This window comes from Schistocerca nitens, chromosome 1, assembly GCF_023898315.1.
Source record: "Schistocerca nitens isolate TAMUIC-IGC-003100 chromosome 1, iqSchNite1.1, whole genome shotgun sequence".
NCBI classification, from domain to species: domain Eukaryota; kingdom Metazoa; phylum Arthropoda; class Insecta; order Orthoptera; family Acrididae; genus Schistocerca; species Schistocerca nitens.
Window position 1 is genome coordinate 539,303,412 of NC_064614.1, and position 25,414 is coordinate 539,328,825.

At 38.9% G+C, this 25,414-nt stretch overlaps 1 protein-coding gene across 3 annotated transcripts in view; it reads right to left on the reverse strand.

Annotated features, from left to right (window-relative positions):
• The window catches only part of LOC126253703 (mannose-6-phosphate isomerase), a 129,187-nt gene that overhangs the window by 59,277 nt on the left and 44,496 nt on the right, over positions 1–25,414 (reverse strand). For 2 of the 3 annotated variants that reach the window (XM_049955242.1, XM_049955233.1), the window contains exon 3: positions 17,952–18,093. The exons of the other annotated variant lie outside the window; for it this stretch is intronic. In XM_049955242.1, coding sequence (XP_049811199.1) covers positions 17,952–18,093 — 142 coding nt within the window. The remainder of the gene's footprint in view (positions 1–17,951; positions 18,094–25,414) is intronic. 3 annotated transcript variants of the gene reach the window in all.

Here is a 25,414-nt window from a genome sequence, read left to right on the forward strand (position 1 = left end):
GATCATCGGATTCTGGGGGATCAGGGACACCATGCGGAGAAGAATCGGAGCTTCTCAAAAACTCCTCACACTCTCAAAACGAAACGTAAAAATTTTATTGGTACAATTAATGTGAACACCCTCACTAAAACAGGCAAAGCAACTTACCGACGCAATGGGAAAATTTAACCTGAAAATCACTGCACTGCAAGAGACAAGATTCACAGATGAAGGACACTTTAATGCAGAGAATTACAGGATCTACAAGGGCAAACCTGCCATAAAAGTAAGAGACAAACTACCACTTTTCGGAACAGGATTCGCCGTACACACTTCCGTACTCGACTCAGTTATTGACTTCACATCTCCCAATGACAGAGTCTCCCTGTTATCAGTAAAATCAGCTAATAAAGCATACACTCTGATCAATGTGCACGCCCCCACAAATCACCACAATAAAATCTACCCTGAAACAGTGGACAATTTCTGGGAAACACTAGAAGAAACAACAAATAAAGTACCTAGGCACCATGTGAAAATCTTAGTAGGCGATTTTAACGCACAATTAGGGAAGGAAAAAAAATTCAGAGATACCACTGGACCCCACACCAAACACAAACGTACCAACAAGAATGGTGAAAAACTAATCGACTTCTGCAGAAACTTTGGACTTAAAATAATGAGTACCCAGTTTCAAAAACCTGCACATAAATTAACCACACGGAGATCACCCAGTCTTAGACAGGGTGAATACCAAATAAACCATGTCGCAATTTCCAAAGAAAACATAAAAGAAATTCAAAACATCAGAACCCGCAAAGGTGTCTTTGAATCAGATCATCATCTTCTCCAAATAAAAACAAAATTCCAACCCAACAGAATGCTAAAAAGGCCACCCAGAAGTACCAAACCAGATCTGGAATATCTGCAATTCAACAAAGAAAAAATCATCATGCAAATTAATCAGGAAAAATCAACAGACTGGAAGAAACTAACAGAGAAAATTCAGGAAGCCCTCAAATTAGGATAACCCCCTCGCAACAGGAAACATCGCTGGTGGAATGCAACCTGTGATGAGGCAGTCGACAACCGAATAACTGCATGGAAAAAAATTTAGCAGTCACAAAACTGAAGAAAACTGGGAGAACTTTCTTAAAACTCAAAAACAGACCTCAAAAATAATTAGAAAAGAAAAACGGGTATATGACAACAACAGACTCTCTGAAATCCAGCAGGATTTCATCAAAAATAATACAAGAAATTTTTATATGACTTTCAGAGAAAACTTACAGCGATACCAAGCACCTAGCTTGTGCTTCAAGAAACCCGATGGCTCTTTGGAAACCAACACGAAAAATAACTGCAAAATCTTAGCCCAATATTTCAGTTCCCTCCTCAACTGCGAACCACCCCAAGAAAAACTTGTCTTCTCTTATCCAGTATTCACACACCGAGACTCACATGCCCCAGATCTCGAAGAAATTATGGAGATAGTCAAGCAGTTGAAAAATAACAAAGCACGAGGAGAAGATGGGATCATTGCTGAGTTCTGGAAATTAAACGATCCTATACTTAGGCAGAAATTACACCATATAATGTCAGACATATGGATAACGGAGCAGATACCAGAGGACTGGAAATGCGCTCTAATTCACTCGCTACACAAAAAGGGCGACAAGACAGACATGAACAATTACAGAGGAATTTCCCTGCTCCCAGTCGCTTACAAAATCCTTTCCAAAGCGCTTTTAAACAGGATAGAATCCCAAGCAGATACACTAATTGGTGAATACCAGGCCGGATTCAGAAAGATCTGGTGCTTAAAGACAATATTACAAATGAGGAAATGCAGAAACACAGTAATTACATTCATAGACTTCAGGAAAGCATATGATTCAGTGGACTGTGGAACCCTGTTTAAAATCATGGAAGAATTTGGGATCGACCGAAAGACACGAAAAATCACAGAACAGACACTTACAGGAACAATGGCCAAAGTGAAATTCATGAGCGAAGTATCAGAACCATTCGAAATCAAATCCGGAGTCCGACAGGGTGACGGACTAACCCCAATCCTTTTCAATATTGTTCTAGAAAAGATAATCAGGGAATGGGAACCTCACGTAAAGGGTCAGGATTAAACCGAATTGCCAATGAACAAAGAATCACCAAGCTCCAGAAGGCCTACAAGCTAACATGGACGCATTACAACAAGAAGTGCATTTCGACAGACGCAAAATTAAGGCACTATACAACGGTGAATCTTCCAGAAGCAATCTATGCAGCTTAAACAATGGTGATTGATGGTCATTCAAAAATTAAGGAAAGAGAAAATCAGGAAAGAAAAATTCTCAGGAAGATTTACGGTCCAATCAACAAAAATGGCATTTGGATGAAGAGACCACAAAACTAACTATAGAAAGATCAACATAGTAACAGATGAAATCAGAAAGCGCCGAGCCAAATTTTATACACACATCTACAGTATGGAAGACTCCAGAACAGCAAAGAAATTATTCAATATTATAACAAGGAGTAAATGTGGCACAGAATGGCTGAAAGAAGTCCAGAGGGATCTACAGCAGATCAACATAAAAAATCTCGAAGATCGCACCGAGTGCCGGCATAAAATCACGTGTGAAGTTTGGGGAAAGAACATCGCGTCAGCCTGATAAAAAATGGACAGAGGAACAGAAGAAGGAGCATTCTGAGAGGATGAGGAGGTTTTGGGAAGCAAAGAAGAAAAACATCCAAAGATGAAATTATGAATTAAAGTTCAATCGCTCTCCTAAAGGGGAACAATCGTTATAATAACAAATAAATAAAAATAAAATTAGTAACAACTGGCCAAAGAACCTTCCAGCTGCCTCTACGAGCAATAACAATTTATCACAACAGAATCTTAATAGCTAGTGTGGGTTATGGTTTGAGCATAAAAGCTCAGAGCCAGAAAGATAAAAAAAGAAAGCACAGGCTCTTTGGCAAGCAGAGAAGTACACTCTGCAGCTGACATGCACATAGAACAACAATGACTCAGGTGCTGCTGGTGATACTATGCTTATTACCAATGGACCTTGGAGTGAGGAAGAGAGGTGCGCAATATCAGCTCAAGAAGTGCAAATATAGTAAGGTAAACGAGATATTGGGTACAAAAGTCACTTCAAAAAAGGAAACAGATTCTTGCACTGACACATAATGGCAAGAAATCTGAGACAGGGCAGAAACATAGAAGAGAATATACCATTTCCTTCCTAACATAAAATAAAGATCAAGAATGGCATACTACCTTCAGACCAAGGGAGTTGTACAGTATCTGTGATGACGCAGTCCACATCTCAGCTACTTACTGAAAAGACGACACCATACCACAGATATTTCTGAATGTGGAACAATTGACACTCTGGACTGCATCGTTTGGTAGTGTGCCATACAAAAGATGTTACAGACCAGGATAGGAAGGTCTTTGGCAATACACCTGTACAGCACATAATAAGAAGTGAGGAGCTTTGGCACAAACCGAACTTACTACCAGTTAAATTATCAGCTTATAACCTGAAAGCCTCCATGATCAAAAGACAATGAAGAGTAGGCCATACAATATGGCTGCAAGATGTACCTTGGGTAAACATCCACTTGCAACAACCTTATGGAGGCATCCAGATGAGCCTTGGGGATGACCAGGAAGGATTTCCTAAGACTCTGACAGACACCTCGTAATCTCTTCAACCTTGAGCAGCATGGTAGTACAGCCCCTGTGAATCCTGAGCTGTGCCTCAGTGCACCAGAGGCGGCCTACCCAGGCGAATGGGGAAATCTAGTTTCATTTTGATACCAAGTAGATTAGAGTAGTGTAGTGTAGCTTAGTACAGGAAAGCAGTAGCATGTCCCTTTGGATTCTGAATGTACATTTATCAGTGGGCCAGATGACTGAAAGGTATAGTATGCAGATTTACTGAATTATTTATATATTTTTTTAAGTAGAGATTTTACATCCCTCCCCCCCCCCCCCCCCCCATTAAAGACCGTAATGCTTAGTTATACTAACTCATTTGAAATTGTTTGAAGCTATTGTGTGTTCTACTCATATATAATAACTAATGTGCAACATTTGGTCTGTCCTTGAATCAAGGTAAGTCTAAGAAAACAGAAAATACATAAAAATAATAAAATAATGGGAACGGCAGCCAGTATAGTAATTCAAATGCGAGCATGCTATGGTAACGCGGTGCACTGGAAGATGATGAACCACGTACATCCATACTTGAAGGTGGTGAGAGAGTGAAATGGGTCTCCCCCCAAAGCGGCACTATGGCCGAGGAAAACTATGATGTGTGCAATAATTCTCATGGTGCTAGACTTCTTTGTAGGAAAAGTAATAGACCTACTACAGAATCAGCAATTCAAAGGCATGTGTTAGCCAGCCACAACAATTGCTGGATTAACTTACAACACTGGGAAGTAAGGAATGAGAAGGAAAACTAGAAAAGATCCAATGGAAGTATCAGATCGAAGCTCTTGTATGAACAGCTACGGGATTAACTGTGTAACGTGACAGATTTAGCTCCACACATATTTCTGCATCGAAAGTAGGGCTAGATGCAAGTGGGGAATTATTGAAGACAATATGTGGAACACCAGATACTGACAATATCAGGGGACTGAATAGCATGTTTCGAGATGTGCAAGAAATAGTGAACAGCAACAAGGCAGCTATAAAGTGGCATATCATCCAACTGGCAAATATAGAGCAAGGTGTACTGGATAATAAATAGATGATACAGGAATTAACTACTGAACAAACAATATATACAAAGATAACCATGGGCACAATCAATCAAGATTTATATATGATACAAACCCAATTTACTTTACTAGATGTAAGAACTGCTGAAGTAAGACTTCTCCAGTCTCTTAGCAAATAGCATAGAGGGTGCACAGGTGGAAACGACAGCATTACAGAGGTGGTACACCACTTCGTACATGGACAATGGCTCCTACACAATTACCTCCAAGATAGGTCCCTGCTGGCCTGTGAAGGATGCAGGAAAAACTAGAACTACACCATATGCTAAGGCTTTCAGACCAAAGCTTGACATCGTGTTAACATGTCAACAGTTTAAATTAACACCGACAGAGCCAGACTTCATATATTCATTTGATTTCCCATAGCAAGTATCAATATATATTACAGGTACTCTGCAACCCACTCGCATTAAGTAAAATAGGAAGCTATGAGGAAATACATACAGATGAAGATGCAGGAAGTATTGGTAATCTGCAAGGAGAAAGGAAGGTACTGTTGATGTCAATGGATGAATTCTAATTGAGCAAAAGAGAAAGTATTACCATACACCCAACCAAGATGGTCCAGAGTGGCATGTGAGCATTTCTGATACAGTTATTGTTAGGTGAAACAGAGGTGGCAGGAGGTCAAAGAGATGTTCTAATGCCGCATCCATTCTTCCAAAGTGTGTTAGGTATTGGTTTTCCTCTGCATTTGAATTAGAGATACTGACTGCATTGTTATGAACAAGGTGGACTCAAGGGGATGACAAGGCTGAAATTGAAAGGTAGTGGGATATTCATTAATAGTTCAACCTGTGATATAGCAGGAACTTCATTCTGTCTCCCACCTCCTATTCCTGGGACAACTATAATGAAACAGATACAGCCTTTGTACTGGCCAGAAAGAACATTAGATGTGTTGCAACCTCATCTGCACAGAAATGTCATATTACCACTGAGCATATGTTACAGCATGTTCGGCAATACCACAATGAGCAGTGCAATATGATTATGCGCAAGAGTGTCTCAGTTTCGGGTATTGCTGTGGTTCTGACATAGATTTGTGTAATGTGTGTCTACTTCAAGTGGAAAGCTGCCCAAGCTATCAAGAATCCAGTGCAGCAGTTACCAATGGTCTGGGGTAAGCATACACAGTAACATGTAGAATAAGGTACATCCAATGAACAACATGATTTATACTGAGAATTAGTGTAAGAGGACAAGGAAAATCTTATATTTTGATGTGAATTTATAAAACACATTTTTAGAAATTTGTTGTTCAGAAATGTACGAATGTCACATCCACAGACAGGATTTCTTCAAGGGGGAGGAGTGTTGCATGACGAATCTGTCGTGTGTGATGAACTGCTTCTCTGACACTCAGCAAAATGATGGTCATACAGAGGGAAGTGAGCGTCAGCCTGAAGTCAAGATACCATTTCACAAGAAGTCTTGTTCCGAATTAAATAGTGCTTATTCAGGAAGCTGATGAAATGAAACCAGCTAGCCAGCACCTCTGAGGGGTGAAGTTGGGCAATATTACAGCTCCAACTAGGCTCCTGCAGTCGTATACTAAACAAGAAACTCAGAACAAATGAAGCCATTGTCACCCAATGGTGACATAAGGACGCTAAAGCCTGTTGTCTCTCCTGGGGTAGGAGTGTTGCTGTCAGAGAAGTAATGACCAGCAGACACTCATAAATACTACCCCCATATCAGACTATCACTCTCAGATGTTGTCAAATGCTCACAGACATTCTCTATATATGACTGTATCAGGGCGTGTGTGTGATGCTGAACACCACTGTATCCATCAGCTGTTAACTTGAGAAGAAGACAACTCCTGTGAGAAATGAAGCATGCAGTCATCTTCTGAGGATTTCAGGCTCCTGTGGGAGTATGCGTCCACCTGGGCTGGAGGCTGTATGTAGACAACTTAGAGCCTTTGCACTGCAGGGCCACCTTCCAGTGACTATCTTCTAGTGCTGATCACCTGCCTGATGAGTTACTTAACTGGGCCTGGGCAAGAAGCTGCCTTATCACTCTCCTGCTGTTCACGAGTCCCTGAAGGCTTCATTGTTGCTGGTCATCGCCCAGTGTGCATAAGCCTTCTACTTCATCCATGTTGGATGTTCTGGTTAAAAAAAAAAATAGTCAGGCTGCCAGAACCTGCACCTAACACAGGTGCTGAAGTCATCTTTGCTGACGCCAATGGCCATCACTGCTAATAAGGGCTGTCCTCCAAGCCAGCAGTTGCTGATCTCAGCACCCAGCGTGCCAACAACTATCTACGTCACTCAGAGCAAATAGCCTCCTGCCTGCTGCAATCCCATCTCTGTACCAAAATAAATAAAGCACAATTGTAAACAGGGATGTTTCATTAACTGCTCATTTAGTAGTTCCAGTGACCATCAGCTCCAAAACCCACGTTCAAATGAAGAAGCAGTGCCTTCTCCTGAACTATGAATGGCAGATTCCTCCACCTCTATTGGGGTCAATGTCCAGCCCCAACAGTTTAAATGCCTATGTAATTAATCTAATCTGGTCCTCTTGATCCCTACGGGCACAGTACATAGAGGGTTGCAATATATTCCTAGAATCATCATTTAAAGCCATTTCTTGCAGCACGGTAAGTAGACTTTCTTGGGATAGTTTGCCTCTATATTCAAGTGTCTACCAGTTCAGTTTCTTTAGTATCTCTGTGGCACTCTCCCATGGATGAAACAAATCTGTGACCATTTGCACTGCTCATCTCTGTATACATTCAATATTCCATGTAAGTCCTATCTGGTAGAGGCCCCACACACTTGAGCTATATTCTAGGACCGGTTGCACAAGTGATTTTGTAAGCAATCGCCTTTGTAGTCTGGTTGCACTTCCCCAGTATTCTATCAATAAACTGAAATCTACTATCTGCTTTACCCACGACTGAGCCTATGTGATCACTCCATTTCATATCCCTACAAAGTGTTACACCCAGGTATTTATAAGAGTTGGCCAATTACAACTGTGACTCATTGTTGTTATAGTCATAGGACATGAGTTTTTTTCTTCATGTGCACAATTCTACATTTCTGAAGATTTAAATCAAGTTCTGAATCTATGCATCACTTTGAAATCTTACCAAGAGCAGCCTGAATATTTGTGCAGCTTTTCATACAGAATTTCATATATAAAACTGCATCATCTGCAAAAAGTCTGAAGTCACTATTATCACCAAGTTCACTAATATTCAACATCAACAGTGAGGGTCCAAATAACAGAGCCCTGGGCACACCCAAAGTTACTTCCACATCTGAATCCAAGTTCGGTTTCACCTGATAGATATTTTTGGAATCCTTGTTGGTTGGCATGGAGGAAGTTATGCTGTTAGAGATTAGAGATTAAGTTTTGAGTTCAGAATACAAGAACCTACGAATCTACAGCAAATGGATGTCAAGGATATTGGATAATGGTTTTGCTGATCACTTCCTTTTTGTTTGAGAGATGTATTATATTATATTATAGTTAAAAAAAGAAACTAAATCATTTGTAAACTCAGTATAGAATCTGATACGGATTTCATCAGGCCCTGGAGCTTGATTCAATTTAATATCTACATCACTCATCTTTGCATTGGCCCAAGAATCAAACTAGGCAATAAACTTGCATTTTCATTTGTGAATAAAATTTGGAAAACTATGTTTAGGATTTCTGCTTTTGCTTTTCTACCCTTAATTTCAGTTCCTATATCATCTATGAGTAGCTGGACATTATCTTTGGTACCAGTATGACATATGATCAGAATTTCTTTGGGTTTGTGCGAGATCCTTCAGTAAACCCTGCTATGGTTCCACTACATACATGTTATGTGCACAGTCTATTAGTCTTATAAACCTAAGCCACAGTTCTACATGCTCCTCTCCAGAGCTAAATATTTTGAGTTCCTTAAGGAGGTACAATGCTATTGCCTCATTATCTAGTTTGCTGACAATGTAAGTACCTCTACTTGTTTTCCGGAGGTAAAATAGTCCCCCATTCGGATCTCCGGGTGGGGACTACTCAAGAGGACGTCGTTATCAGGAGAAAGAAAACGGATCGGAGCGTGGAATGTCAGATACCTTAATCGGGCAGGTAGGTTAGAAAATTTAAAAAGGGAAATGCATAGGTTGAAGTTAGATATAGTGGGAATTAGTGAAGTTCAGTGGCAGGACGAACAAGACTTTTGGTCCAGTGAATACAGGGTTATAAATACAAAATCAAATAGGGGTAATGCAGGAGTAGGTTTAATAACGAATAAAAAAATAGGAGTGCGGGTAAGCTACTACCAACAGCATAGTGAACGCATTATTGTGGCCAAGATAAGACACGAAGCCCATGCCTACTACAGTAGTACAAGTTTATATGCCAACTAGCTCAGCAGATGATGAAGAAATTAATGAAATGTATGATGAGATAAAAGAAATTATTCAGGTAGTGAAGGGAGATGAAAATTTAATAGTCATGGGTGACTGGAATTCGGTAGTAGGAAAAGGGAGAGAAGGAAACATAGTGGGTCAATATGGATTGGGGAAGAGAAATAAAAGAGGAAGCCGTCTGGTAGAACTTTGTACAGAGCATAACTTAATCATAGCTAACACTTGGTTCAAGAATCATAAAAGAAGGTTGTATACATGAAAGAATCCTGGAGATACTAAAAGGTATCAGATAGATTATATAATGGTAAGACAGAGATTTAAGACCCAGGTTTTAAATTGTAGGACATTTCCAGGGGCAGATGTGGACTCCTATCACAATCTATTGGTTATGAACTGTAGATTAAAACTGAAGAAACTGCAAAAAGGTAGGAATTTAAGGAGATGGGACCTGGATAAACTGAAAGAACCAGAGGTTGTACAGAGTTTTAGGGAGAGCACAAGGGAACAATTGACAGGAATGGGGGAAAGAAATACAGTAGAAGAAGAATGGGTAGCTCTGAGGGATGAAATAGTGAAGGCAGCAGAGGATCAAGTAGGTAAAAAGACAAGGGCTAGTAGAAATCCTTGGGTAACAGAAGAAATATTGAATTTAATTGATGAAAGGAGAAAATATAAAAATGCAGTAAATGAAGCAGGTAGAAAGGAATACAAACGTCTCAAAAATGAGATCGGCAGGAAGCGCAAAATGGCTAAGCAGGCATGGCTAGAGGACAAATGTAAGGGTGTAGAGGCTTATCTCACTAGGAGTAAGATAGATACTGCCTACAGGAAAATTAAAGAGACCTTTTGAGAAAAGATAGCCACTTGTATGAATATCAAGAGCTCAGATGGAAACCCGTTCTAAGCAAAGAAGGGAAAGCAGAAAGGTGGAAGGAGTATATAGAGGGTCTATACAAGGGCGATATACTTGAGGACAATATTATGGAAATGGAAGAGGATGTAGATGAAGATGAAATGGGAGATACAATACTGCGTGAAGAGTTTGACAGAGCACTGAAAGACCTGAGTCGAAACAAGGCCCCCGGAGTAGACAACATTCCATTGGAACTACTGACGGCCTTGGAAGAGCCAGTCCTGACAAAACTCTACCATCTGGTGAGCAAGATGTATGAGACAGGTGAAATACCCTCAGACTTCAAGAAGAATATAATAATTCCAATCCCAAAGAAAGCAGGTGTTGACAGATGTGAAAATTACCGAACTATCAGTTTAATAAATCACAGCTGCCAAATACTAACGCAAATTCTTTACAGACGAATGGAAAAACTGGTAGAAGTCAACCTCGGCGAAGATCAGTTTGGATTCCGCAGAAATGTTGGAACACGTGAGGCAATACTGACCCAACGACTTATCTTAGAAAATAGATTAAGGAAAGGCAAACCTACATTTCTAGCATTTGTAGACTTAGAGAAAGCTTTTGACAATGTTGACTGGAATACTCTCTTTCAAATTCTAAAGGTGGCAGGGGTAAAATACAGGGAGCGAAAGGCTATTTACAATTTGTACAGAAACCAGATGGCAGTTATAAGAGTCGAGGGACACGAAAGGGTAGCAGCAGTTGGGAAGGGAGTGAGACAGGGTTGTAGCCTCTCCCCGATGTTATTCAATCTGTATAATGAGCAAGCAGTAAAGGAAACAAAAGAAAAATTCGGAGTAGGTATTAAAGTCCATGGAGAAGAAATAAAAACTTTGAGGTTCGCCGATGACATTGTAATTCTGTCAGAGACAGCAAAGGACTTGGAAGAGCAGCTGAACGGAATGGACAGTGTCTTGAAAGGAGGATAAGATGAACATCAACAAAAGCAAAACGAGGATAATGGAATGTAGTCGAATTAAGTCAGGTGATGCTGAGGGAATTAGATTAGGAAATGAGACACTTAAAGTAGTAAATGAGTTTTGCTATTTGGGGAGCAAAATAACTGATGATGGTCGAAGCAGAGAGGATATACAAAGTAGACTGGCAATGGCAAGGAAAGCTTTTCTGAAGAAGAGAAATTTGTTAACATTGAGTATAGATTTAAGTGTCAGGAAGCCGTTTCTGAAAGTATTTGTATGGAGTGTAGCCATGTATGGAAGTGAAACATGGACGATAAATAGTTTGGACAAGAAGAGAATAGAAGCTTTTGAAATGTGGTGCTACAGAAGAATGCTGAAGATTAGATGGGTAGCTCATATAACTAATGAGAAGGTATTGAATAGAATTGGGGAGAAGAGGAGTATGTGGCACAACTTGACAAAAATAAGGGAGCGGTTGGTAGAACATGATCTGAGGCATCAAGGGATCACAAATTTAGCATTGGAGGGCAGCGTGGAGCGTAAAAATCTTAGAGGGAGACCAAGAGATGAATACACTAAGTAGATTCAGAAGGATGTAGGTTGCAGTAAGTACTGGGAGATGAAGAAGCTTGCACAGGATAGAGTAGCATGGAGAGCTGCATCAAACCAGTCTCAGGACTGAAGACAACAACAACAACAACTACTATTACTTGTTTTAGCTGCCCTGTCTACTTTGATGCTGTTGTTACTACCGCCTTGTAGGCCTGATACCAGTTTCTGTTTGGATAATCTCAAATGGAACCTTTCTTCTAAAACAGAAAACACACACACATTTACACAACACAATGTCTGCAGCTGGTGGTCTAGTGGCTAGCGTTGCTGCCTCTAGATCACGTGGTCCCGGGTTCGATTGCTGGCCAGGTTGGGGATTTTCTCTGCCCGGGGACTGGATGTTTGTGCTATCATCATCATCATCATCATCATCATTTGTGACAGTGGCTAAATTGGACTGCATAAAAAATTGGACTGTGTAAAAATGGGTACTTTATAGGCGCGCTGATGACCGCGCTGTTAAGCGCCCCAAAAAGAATCACCACCACCATCATCAACACAAGGACACAAGCTCAATACACACACACGTGACCACTGTGGTAGGACTGCACATTGCAACAGTCTGGCTGCAGCGACCAGACTCAGTGGTCTTGTGTGCATGAGTAGTGCTTGTGTGAACGTGCGTGTTTGCTACCTCAGAAGAGGCCTTTTGGCCAAAAGCTTAAAGGTATAGCAGTCTTTTCATTGTGCCTGACTGTGATGACTCCACATCTTCCCCATATGGTAAGCAGCAATATTATTGTTAAAGTGCGTCCACACGATGCCTTTTTTCTGTTCAACTTTGCACACGCGCATACATTTCCAATAGCACCAACTACATACACACATTGGCGCATGCGCGATTTCCTGGAAAAGGGATTCACGCATATAGCTCATTGCTTCCCGGCTTTGGTGGGAATCTTTGCGCTTTTTAGCAGACGACAAGCAGATGCGTCCTGTGTGCATTTCATTCTGTGTTGAGGTAATGTTGTGAAGCACTAATGTATGTTGCCTCCAAAGGTAGTACACTTTTATTTAGAGATGATTACAGACAAGAGAAGTCTGTGCCAAACACCTTTTCTAAAGATTATTTGAATAAAAAATTGAGATGTGATGCTCAGAGTACCACATATTACATAAAAAGTCTCCGATCATATAACTTTAAAGAATAAGACATCATAAGTTTTGAAGCAGGAAAACAAGGAAGAATAAGCCAGAAATTTATGTAAAGTGTCTACGAAAGCTGTGGACGAATCTTCATGTTGTGTTGACTTAATAGCCTAACTGAGGGGCTTGACATCTGAACAAAACAAATGATGGAATATGTGTAGCTCCTCAACTAACAACGAGAAATAGAAGTGAAGGGCACTGATGATGCAAAAAAAATACAAAATTGGAAAACACAACCTCTGTTCTAATGGATTTTGGCATCTACGCAACTTGCAAATTTGTCGAATCTGAAGATGTTAATCAACATAGCCTATTAAGCTTTCAAGATTAAAATCATGTAAACAACTTCCTTTATAAAATAAAATACACATGATACATAGAAAGTTAATTAACCTTCACATAACGACCAAAAACCTCCACCTCAGTTTCACACGTAATCACTGAAATTGATTGTTTTGCAATGCAAAATAAATAGTTAAAACTGGTATATACATCACCAGTTGCCAGCTAATAAGATGTTATTGCCAGCTTTATCACTGCAGCTTCCCAAGCAGAAAATCTAAAATGTCACTGTGACTACCTTCAGAAATTTGCAAACAAGACGTTGTCGTTACTTTGTATTTCTCATACCTGTGTTAGATACTTCTTAACCCACAGTCTTTGATGCATTTTCTTTTTTGTTACTCTTAATCTCAGCATAGGGGCAAAAAAAAAAAATTATAGATATTGCAAAGGAAAAGTTTGAAAATAACAATCTAAAAGTCAACTTACAAAAAACAAATATAATCCCCTTCAATGTTGGTGATTTGCAAACTTGTAATGATTCTCAAGATAGTAATATTTTAGGGAAAATCTGCAGTGAGTGTGAATTCCTAGGTATATGCATAGATAGCAAACCCCTAAGGACATGTGCAAGGCTACCATCTAGCCTATATGTTTTAAGAAGAATAGCTCCATACGTCAATACCCAAACAATGAGAATGATGTATTTTGGTTTAATACATCCATTTCTAGCATATGGTCTTTCATTGTGGGGCGGGCCTTCCAAAACTCATGTAGACCGAGCTTTTAAACTCCAGAAAAGAGCCTTAAGAATATTAGGCAAAACATATGCTAGAACATCATGTAAGGGATTGTTTATAGAATTTAAAATTCTGACTATCTATTCTATGTATAAGTTTGAAACAATAGTATTAACTGTAGAAGATAAGAAATATACAAGTCGTAAAGCAGAAATTCATGATCACAATACTAAACAAGTACAAAATCACCATATGATAAACAGAAGACTGAAATAAACAGCAAACAGTACATATATTAATGGAGCAAAATACTTCAATGCACTGCCAAATGAACTGAAGGTAACAACTGGAGAGACATTCAAAAAACATCTAAAATCGTGGCTCATTGAGCAGTGCTTCTATAGCCTTCTGTAGAAACTAAAATCTAAAGTATTATTATGTCAAATAATTTGGACTACATTTTTAAGTTCCTATTATAAAGTAAATTTAGATTGTATACTGTTGTATTGTACTACCAATTGCTATGAATGTAATTACATGTTTCACACAAATAAATTACAAATTTTGTTCCAATAAATGCAGCACCAGATCCCAAGCAATGAAAAAATGTGTGGACGAAAAGATGCCCATGCATACATGCTTTAACGCTTTGGACGATGATTTAAGTGTGAAGTATATATACTAACAAAAATTCCTTTTACGAGATGACTGACTTGTCTGCAGCCAATCTTCTTCACTGGCTTCTGGAATCTCTTTAAACTTCTTCTCCAAAGAGTGATGCTAGGTACAGGAATATTTAAAATTCTCCCTCTACTTGTGAAACAAATAGATACTCGAAGGTTACTTTTCATCAACTAACGATATATTAAAACTTCATACAGAACAAATTCCTCCCTTCTCACATAAACATCTAACTTCTTGTAAGTCACTTGTATCGCCTCAAGTCAGAAACAAATCCAATTACATCCACAAAAGAGTTGGCTTAATAACCATAACTCTATATCACACGATTCATGAAATGCGTCTTGCCTCTAGCAAGGCTGGAATAAGAGTTTTTTAAGAGTTCTTTTTTCACTAACGATAGACACTGACACTATTATCACAGAGTTACATAAATACTCCGTGGTCCTCTCATATGCACTCACTAAATATCCATAGACTGCCCGACAAGTACTTGTCGGTGCTGTTCGATCGCCGCGTCTACATTCTTCCTGCAACTGAATCTAAACGTGCACACACAGACATATGACATGCTGTAGGTAGGATTCCACTCCCTCACACTCATATCTAAAATATCATGCGTTTGACACGATAGAGGGCTGAGTGGTTCTAAAATTTACGCAGAAATTCTCGAAGCACTACAATGTGTTCTTTCCGCAAATTTTGTGCATGTCCTTTTATTCCCATGCATTTGTGATTGCGGACGAGGAAAGAAACATCATGTGAACATACCTTAATTCCATCCTGGGCTTTACATTGTGTAGCCTCTCACACTTCATTATATTTAGTGGAATTAATTACAATTCTCTTTCCACATAGTCATCTTAATCAAACCGAGTACTTACCTTCACATCACCAAATGAAGCATCTGTACAGTTGGTATGTGCTCAAATGCTGTTGTGCTTAGCCATTTCTGAGGTGAAGTAACATTCTTAACACCATGAAAGTACAAAATGGCTACAAAATTATCCGGTGAACTTCTGAAATAAATGCGTCAGTGGCATACTAGCAAGTAACCACCCAATGGTGGAGAGACCAGACTGAACAGTGTGCTAGCTGTTTAACATCAATCTTCTTAAATTTTCACCCATTTGGATGTTTGTGCTAATTCAGTCCAGTAATTCATCAACCACTTTGAAATGACTGGTGTACCCAAGAGCAAGAAAATACAGATACATAATTAACTGGCTGCAGTGCTAAATCATGATATTGGCTCTTATTTAAGGAAACACATCTCTTGACAAGATAAGATCTAATAATCTGATCCTTGGCCATTTTGTGGTCAAGTCCTGCAAAATACTAATTAATAGAGAACAGTCAGTTTTAGCATTATGTCAGTGAAAACCATTTTGTATATGATAAAGATCCCTCCCCTCTTATCAAATAAAAATTACACTGCAATTGAAAGGTGGATAAGGGAGGGTATCAAATGTGTCAAGTTTTATGTATTAAAAAGAATTTATAGAACATGGTTTAATTTCTACAAGGGCCACACATTTCAAAAGCCCTGTACAGTGTGCATGCATGATTGTTATGGTGTTGTGATGAAGTTGAAATTCATGTCAACTGAGAGTAAGACTTTAGACATGACAGTCATATATGTGTTTGCTGGTTTGTATGGCTGCATTATGAGTAATTTAGTTTTAAAATGGAAGCTGAAAATGAGTCACGTTGGATTACACACAGTGACCACAATTCCTACATCAAAATCTAAACCCTACGTGTAAGGAACCCACTTTGGAAGAGGTACACGGGAATAGTGTAGTGGGAAGTAGGACAATATTATGGTGGTCTGCTCATTTCCGTGAAGGTCAGGTGAGCACTGAGAACAACGCAAGAAGTGGAAGGCCATCAGCTGCAACATACTACACCTCTCAGGTTATTGTTAATGATATTTTGAGAGGGAATTGATGAAAAACATATGAGGAAACTGCATATAAGGTTAGAATGTTTGTCACTTTAGTTTACAGAATCACAACTGAAAAGTTATATGTGAGAAAAGTTGCTGCTACATGGGTTCTGCATGATCTGACAGAAGATCAGAAAGCAGGTCATGGAAGAATTGCTCCAATGTTATCGAACAGAGGGAGAACAGTCTCTCAAAAGGATTGCTGCACTTGATGAAACCTCGAGATGAGATTTTGGGCCAGAACTAAAGTCCCATTGCAATGGAAAAATTCTGACTCTCCATGGCCGAAAAACTTGTGCCACCAACAATCGAAGGTGAAACTTGTAGTGCATCTAAACTGAGTATGTGAAAAACAGTAAATATTTTAAATCGAAGGTGAAACTCGTAGTGCATCTAAACTGGAAATGTGAAAAGTAAGTGGTATAGAATCAATGTTATATCAGTAATTCCAGTTTTTTAATGTTCATTTGTTGACAGTTTTCTTTTGTTAATCACTTCTCCTGTCTCAGACGCCTCCATGGCAGGAAGTTTTATGGAGACACTCCATCTTTTGTATAAAAAAAAAGTGTAAACTTGTATCAAAAAGTATTCAATGCAGTGTTTATTATGAGTGGGGTTTTATTTGGGAGGAGGAAAAAGACATGTCCATTACAATTCCTTCTACAAAAATTTTAAATTAAGAAAACAATGCCTTATTGACACAATGCGGTCAGAAGAAATTTATTTATCTATTAAGAAGAAGGCCGCAGAAGAAGATTCTGGAGCTGCTGCTATTAAGAAAAAATGACGTAAAGCAATAACGTCTGTGGATATTACTTTAGAAGACATAATGAAAATTGGTAGCGATAAAGGCAAACTTAACAATAGCAGCTGTTCAGTCTGCCACCCTCCCCATGTATCTTCAAAGACTTACCATTATTAGCATAAATTTAAAAATAAAAATATATAACTAAATCACGTCGCCCCCTTTGAAACTGATGACGGTCTCTGTATATGAGATGAAAGGAGTCATAGCTACAATAAAGAGCCCCAGGCATGTGCTAGAAACTGTTCCTGCAAAATGTTTTGCATCTGAAGGTCTGACATACTTGCAGCTGGTGTCCTCATTTTGTGCAATAATGCAAGACCACACACTGCCCTGCCAGTGAGAGACATGCGCGACAGATATGGATGGGCAATCTGATATGAGCCCATCAGATTTTGATTTTTTTTTTTTTTTTTTCGAATTGAAGGAACAACTCATTGTGAAACTTCCATGGGATAATCAGAGTAATCAGACAGCTCAACAATGAAAGTGCCCTATCTCTAATGCAGATGTTGTCAAAATGCTGGGAAGCTGTCATATGCAAGAATGGAGATTATGTTGAAGGCCTGTGAAGGTAATTTGTAAAATAAATTATTTTATTCAATTCTATCTTACAGTGTGCAGACATCCCGTAATTTTGTTGAAGTATTAAATCTTAATATCCCACAGATTATCACAAAATTCCCATGACTGTAACACACAACTATACAACTATGCAAAATATGTCAGGTACGTACGTCTCATAAAATTTTTGACAACCTCAGCTGGTCGGAATCCACACAGTGCTTCAAAATCTGTTAGTGCAATGGCTAGTTCAGGTTTGTGATTAGGATCTTTATACAGATCTGGATATTTCTGATGTAGTATTTCAGCATGAGCCTGTAATTAAGAAGTGACATGTTCTCAGGGTTGAAAAGTCATAGAATCAATGTAAAAAATTATCAGTGTTGCAAAGTAAGAAGAGTAAATTGGGAGACATTAGGGATGTAGTACTGACTAAAGGAGAAACACCAATTGTTCACTGTCAACTAAACATACTATACAACTTGTTTTTTCAGAGCTTATGAGAATAGAAGGAGAAAATAATTTTATGCATGTCCTGCATTGTGCTGCCACACCTGTTGCTACTTTGAGGGATATGTAAATTACCACTTTCTTATCAGATGCCTCTCTGATTGATTTCCATACTCCTGTGGCTGATGTGAAACAACTACTGGAATTCAGAAAATTCTGCCATGGCCTTCTGCTGCTATCTGTAACTATTTGCCATGTTTTTGCCTTTGCAATCCAAAAGACAGATTCGCTTCTGATGGACTGGTCTGAACCTTCACAGTGCTGCTCACCTGTCTACAATTACACTATGGCATTCATCAGTCCACCAAGGGATAGACGGTTTTGCAGAGTGTTCTGAAGACTTTGATAGGAATACCTTAGCTGCAAGATGAATCACTCTTTAACATAAATCATCCATCCTGGACACTGTTTTCATGTTCACACTTAGCTACTTGGCTATACAGCATCAAGTTCTCTTTGCTCAGCACTCATTTCAACAGCTTCCTTCACATTCCCTTCTGTTTGGAATGTGTGTCCAGATAGGTAAATGGTCACTCAAGAGGAGATAATGTTCATTTCCCACTCTGCAGTATCTTTAAGGGTAACTGAATAGAGAGGAAAGTCAGTGGCTGAATCAGCACTGTGGCTGAGCTAAAATGTACTGCTTGACCTCTGTTCAGAAGTCAGTTGCTTTATGAGGTCTACAACAGCCTCTTTAAGAGGTTGCTCAAGAGGTGGAAGTATCTTCACTGATGCATGCATGACAACAGCTACTACCTGTAAGCTGGTGATGAGAGAGGCAGGTGGGGTGTAACATGCTACTAATTAATGATGTTACCTACTGCTTGATTTGTTATGGTACACGCTGGTACCACATACTCGTACCTCTGATGAAAAAAATCAGACTGCAGATTTTGAGATGTGATATGACAGAACTATTTTTTACCAGTACAGATGTTATATTCACACTTTTAAAATGCTCAAACAGATGCTAAAATAATACTTTAAGAAGCCCAATTTAAAAAAAAAAACCTGGAATGTTACCTAACCCTGAGCCCTTTTACAACAAAGGTTATGATTCCTATGGGAGAGAGTAGGTTTCCAGCATAGGGTATAAGCAGTTTTCAAGTGTGTTTCCTGGAGACATAGGAAAAATGGCTTTTTCTATGCTAGAAGTTATATCTATTCTATGAGAGTTTTGAATCTATTTATGCTCCATAGTATTACGGGAACTACCCATTAATGAGAGTTTTCTTTTCTGTTTTCTCTCTGCCTTGCTGATGCACAGCAGACGATGCTGGAAAAACTGTCAGGATATTTGGTCCCTCCTTGTGGACTTCAATGAGTATAACACTACCTTTGCTATGAGAAGTGAGAATTCTCAGTGATTGGATGGCTTCAAACCAGCTTTCTTTGGTTTTGGTCACCTTTTGGATGAACGTTTCTCTATACTTGGAAGTGATGTATTTATTTGGATAAGGATATTTGTTTTTTGGCTTCTTGAGATTGAATATTTTTGTTCAAAAGATAAACTGACATAAAGAGTTTTTCCATTTTCTAGTGCAGGTGCAAATAAATGCATTTGTGGCCAATTCTGATGGTTGAATTTAGGTTGAGGCATCTCGACTGATGACCTCAGATGTTAAGTCCCATAGTGCTCAGAGCCATTTGAGGCATCTCTCTTGGTGATGGTTTTTTTTAAAAGGTCCTGCAAAGGGTGGTGTTTGTACTGGAGGTTGCATCAACTTTTAGATTCATCGTAAGAACTTGAAGCCGATATTGTAGGAAGATAAGTGGAATTAGATAAGGATGAGATGGGAGATTGCGTACTGCAACAAGACCATGACAGAGCAGAGAAAGGCCTAAGTCCAAACAAGGCCTCTGGAGTAGACAACATCCCCTTAAAACTATTGAGATCCTTGGGAGAGCCAGCCCTGACAAAAATATCCCAACTGACAGTCAAGGTCTATTAGTAGGGAGCATAAAGGTGGAGGCTAAAACATAATACTTAGAAATTTCCCGACATATTAATGACAACAGCTTACAAAAATTATAACAAATTAACAAAACATGCAATATGAACTTCGGTATGATATGTACTCCTAATCTGAAAGCTGACTGTGTCAGCAATCATGTCAATATGTTACTTTCATAATCACATGAAATATAAACAATTTATTGAAATTATAGGCAAATTGTGCTGTAACTACAATTTCTCCACATAAAAACATAGTATGAGATCACAGCTGGTAAACTTTTTGGGGTATTATGTCATGGTCCATGAAACTCTTCTGTTCCTAATGTTTTGTCCAGGACTGCCGTAGTCATCTTCAGAGACGTTACTACTCTGTTGAGTCTTGCTGACTGATGGGCCGGACATCTGAGAGGGACATGTATTCTGCAAAAAAAGAGAGAGAGAGAGAGAGAGAGAGAGAGAGAGACAGAGAGAGAGAGAATAGCCTGAGTTACACATGATAAGCAGAGATCATACGTGTCAAAGATAGAACTTAACTATCAATTGCTGTTTTGTCAAAGATAAAAATGGGGTTTAGCAATTCTGCAAAGCTACTATCTATATGACATTAAAATTTCTCCTTTCCTATTAAAATCATCCCTACGTTTATATATTTCAATGGTTTCTCTACACAGCTGTAGTTCATTTTCATATATAAAATTTTTGTTTCGGAAAACTTCACTTTGGGACTTTCTGGCTGTAGATCATGCTCCTGATGCAGCCAATTTGTCTATTTTCCCCAGCTGGCAAAGATTTTTGTATTCCTTTAGCCGTGTACTCACACTTCTGTTGGTTGTTCTAAAATAAACTTAACCACACGTACACGTAATTTTATATACGCCAGTTGCTTCCACAGGAGGGTGTTAATTTTTTTCAGATTGAAATGCTTGACCAATTTTCTTCGTTGGTCTAAAAACCGGTCTAATATCTTGTTTCTGTAAAATCTTTCCAATTTGATCTGTTACTATTTTAATAAAAGGGAGAGAAAATCTATTCTTTCACCATTGTTTTTCATGCTTGCCCTTCGACATACCATTACTTGGTCATAGAATTCTGTTTCATTCTTTCCGTGAATAACCATTTTTCTCAAAATCCTGCTTTAGATGTTTTAATTCGGCGTCCAGGTATTCCAGCATGCAAATCCTTTTGGCTCTATCAACAAGACTTTTAATGACATCTCTCTTTTTCTGTGGATGGTGATTAGAGTTCTTATGTAAAGTATCTGTCCGCGTGCATTACTTTTTGAAAAACCTTATGTTCCAAACTTCCATTGGTCTGTCTCATAACTAACACACCCAAGAAAGGTATTTTGTTGTCATTTTCTATTTCCATAGTGTACTGGATTTTTGTATTTATATTATTAGAAAACCAAAGAATTTGTCCAAAGTTTTTTCATCACCATGTGGCCAGACCACAAATGTGATTCACAAACTGATATCAGTGAGATGGGTTTCTTATCTGGTTTTTCTAAAGCTGACTGTTCGAATTTCTCCATGTAGAAATTAGCTATAGCAGGACCTAATGGGTTAACCAATGCTAGACCATCAAGTTGTTCATAAAATTCATCATCCAATTGGAACTGACTGGAGGTAAGGCAATGTCTGAAAAGAATGGACATATCTCCTGGGAAAATAACTCTTATAAAAACCATAACTTCATTGACTGGAATCGTACTGAATAAAGATATTACACTATGTCGAAACTTACAGGGATATCGCCATGAGCGAGGATTAGCCCTTCAATTTTTACTATAAAATGATGCGAGTCTTTTATGTATGAATCAGTTTTCCAAATGAATGGCTGCAAATGAGCTGCCAGGTATCTTGGTATTTCATACATGGGTGAATTGATAGTGCTAACAATGGGTCTCAGAGGAAGGTCAATTTTATGAATTTTGCTTCGATAGACCTGTTGATTCATAAAGACAGTAGCATTCCCCTCATCAGCACAAATAATCACTCTCTCTTCATCTGCATTTAAAACTCTGAGAGCCTTATTAAATTACTTTCCACATGTTTACTGTGGCACAATACTTTGGTCATTTCAAACCGGATTGCATTTGCAATTTCTTTGGGGAGAGTATGCATACCTGCTACTACATTCACAATAACATCTTTAACTGGTACTTTCATACGTCCTGCTATAACTAATTTCTGTAAGGAGGAATCTGAACAGTCAGCTTTAGAAAAAGCAAATAAGAAATCATCTCACTGGTATTGGTTTGAGACTGACACATTTGTGGTCTGGTCATACAGTAAAAAAGCTTTGGACAAATTCTTTGGTTTTCTAAATAATATAGATACAAAAATCCAGTTCACTGTGTAAACAGAAACTGACAGCAAAATAACTTTCTTGGATGTGTTAGTTATGAGACACACCAATGGACGTTAGGAACATAAGGTTTTTTGAAAAGTAACTCACACAGATAGATATTTACGTAAGAACCCTAATTGCCATGTACAACTAAAGAGAGGTGTCATTAAAAGTCTTGCAGACAGAGCCAAAAGGATAAGCATGCCGGAGTACCTGGATGCTTAATTAAAATATCTAAAGCAGGCTTTTGAGAAAAATGTCTATTCGGGGAAAGAAGTAAACAGAATTCTACAACCAAATAATGGAAGGTTGAAGGACAAGCATGAGAAACAATGATGGAAGAACACAGTCTCTCCCTTTTATTAAAAAAGTAACAGATCAGATTGGAAAGATTTTACAGAAACAAGCTATTACACCAGTTTTTAGTCCAACAAAGAAAATAGGTCAAGCATTCCAATCTGTTATGAATTAATGCCCTCCTCTGTCAGCACATGATGTATATAAAATTCTGTGTAGGTAACATTTATATTAGGACAATCAACAGAAACATGAATACATGGCTAAAGGGATACAAAAGTCTTTGCTGCCCAGGGAAAATAGACAAATTGGCTGTAGCAGGGCAAGCTCTTCAGCCGGGAAGTAACAAAGTGAAGTTTTTTTGCAACAAAAATTTTACTGCGATGATTATTATCCATAGCTATGTAGATAGGCCATCGAAATATATAAACATAGGGATAATTTTAATAGGAAAGAAGAAACCATGACACTTAACGACATACGGACAGTAGCTCTGCAGAATTGCTAAACAGTTTTTTATCTCTAACAAAACGACAATCGATACTAAGTTTTATCTATGACAAGGATCATCTCTGCTTATCAGGTGTAACTCAGGCCACACCCATTTACCTACAGTATATATGTCGCTCTCGGGCATCTGACCCATCAGCCGCCACGACTCAACAGAGGAGCAATGCCTGTGAAGACATCCACTGCAGTTCTGGACAAAATGTTTAGAGCAGAAGAGTTTCATGAACCACGACCTTATACCTCAAAAAGTTTACCAGCAGCAATGACATCCAGTCATGAAAACCTTCATTTATCATAGTATGAAATCAGCAAAAGTATCCGACTCCATTATCCAAACAATCATTACATCTAACCAATCATAATTCAGTGTTTTAACATGTATTTGTGGTTTAAATTTGAAGAGATCATAGTAGTGGATATATTCGCTCATTTATTCATATCTATTGAAATAATGAACAAATGTTTTAATATACAGTTCAAACTGATCATGAGAATTTAATACATCCTCTAGGTTGGTTATGAGACTTACCAAACAAAAGCGCTGGCAGGTTGATAGACACACAAACAAACACAAATATACACACAAAATTCAAGCTTTCGCAACAAACTGTTGCCTCATCAGGAAAGAGGGAAGGAGAGGGAAAGATGAAAGGATGTGGGTTTTAAGGGAGAGGGTAAGGAGTCATTCCAATCCCGGGAGCGGAAAGACTTACCTTAGGGGGAAAAAAGGACAGGTATACACTCGCACACACACACATATCCATCCACACATACAGACACAAGCAGACATATTCAGTATATATATATGGTTATAATAGAGGGAAACATTCCACGTAGGAAAAATATATCTAAAAACAAAGATGATGTGACTTACCAAATGAAAGTGCTGGCAGGTCGACAGGCACACAAACAAACACAAACATACACACAACATTCAAGCTTTCGCAACAAACTGTTGCCTCATCAGGAAAGAGGGAAGGAGAGGGAAAGACAAAAGGATGTGGGTTTTAAGGGAGAGGGTAAGGAGTCATTCCAGGAGTGGATGGATATGTGTGTGTGTGCGAGTGTATACCCGTCCTTTTTTCCCCATAAGGTAAGTCTTTCCGCTCCAGGGATTGGAATGACTCCTTACCCTCTCCCTTAAAACCCACATCCTTTCGTCTTTCCCTCTCCTTCCCTCTTTCCTGATGAGGCAACAGTTTGTTGCGAAAGCTTGAATTTTGTGTGTATGTTTGTGTTTGTTTGTGTGTCTGTCGACCTGCCAGCACTTTCATTTGGTAAGTCACATCATCTTTGTTTTTTATATATATATATATATATATATATATATATATATATATATATATATATATATATATATATATATATATATATATATATATACCCTATCCGAGCCTCAGGTACAGGGCGGGTCGCAGGTGGCGGATAGCGAACGATCCATCAGATATGGTGGACAGCTGCGAATAAGGGGAAACCCAAATAAGCAGTCCCGGACCGAGGCGGCAGCATCACGAGGGTGTGGGAGTGTGACTTTTGGCAAGGGTCACACTCATTCAAAAACCACAGAACCCGAAGACGTTGCTGTGTCATGGCGAGTAAGTGCCGCCATTACAATAAGCACCGTCAACACCCAAATCCAGGACGCGTCTGAAGTGGGAACCATCGGCATCCTGGTCAGCGTCTGTTCACACAATGTGCGGCTGGTCATAATGCTCCAGGAACTAACAATCCCTGGTTCTAAACACCCAGTGGAAACACTGGACCAACTTGATTACAAGCAAGTATGACTCGTGCAAGTAATAACAACATTACCCCAGGTGGTAACCAATCCACCCATCAACAGATGGCAACCAGGAATTCGGATTCTGGGGAACCTGGACTTACACGATTACATCAGAGAAAGTCGGAGCTCTCTGGCAAACTTCCACTTAAAACACCTACATACATTGGAACCTTTAACATAAATACATTAATCCAACCAGGAAAACTTCTAAACCTTACAACAGAACTTGA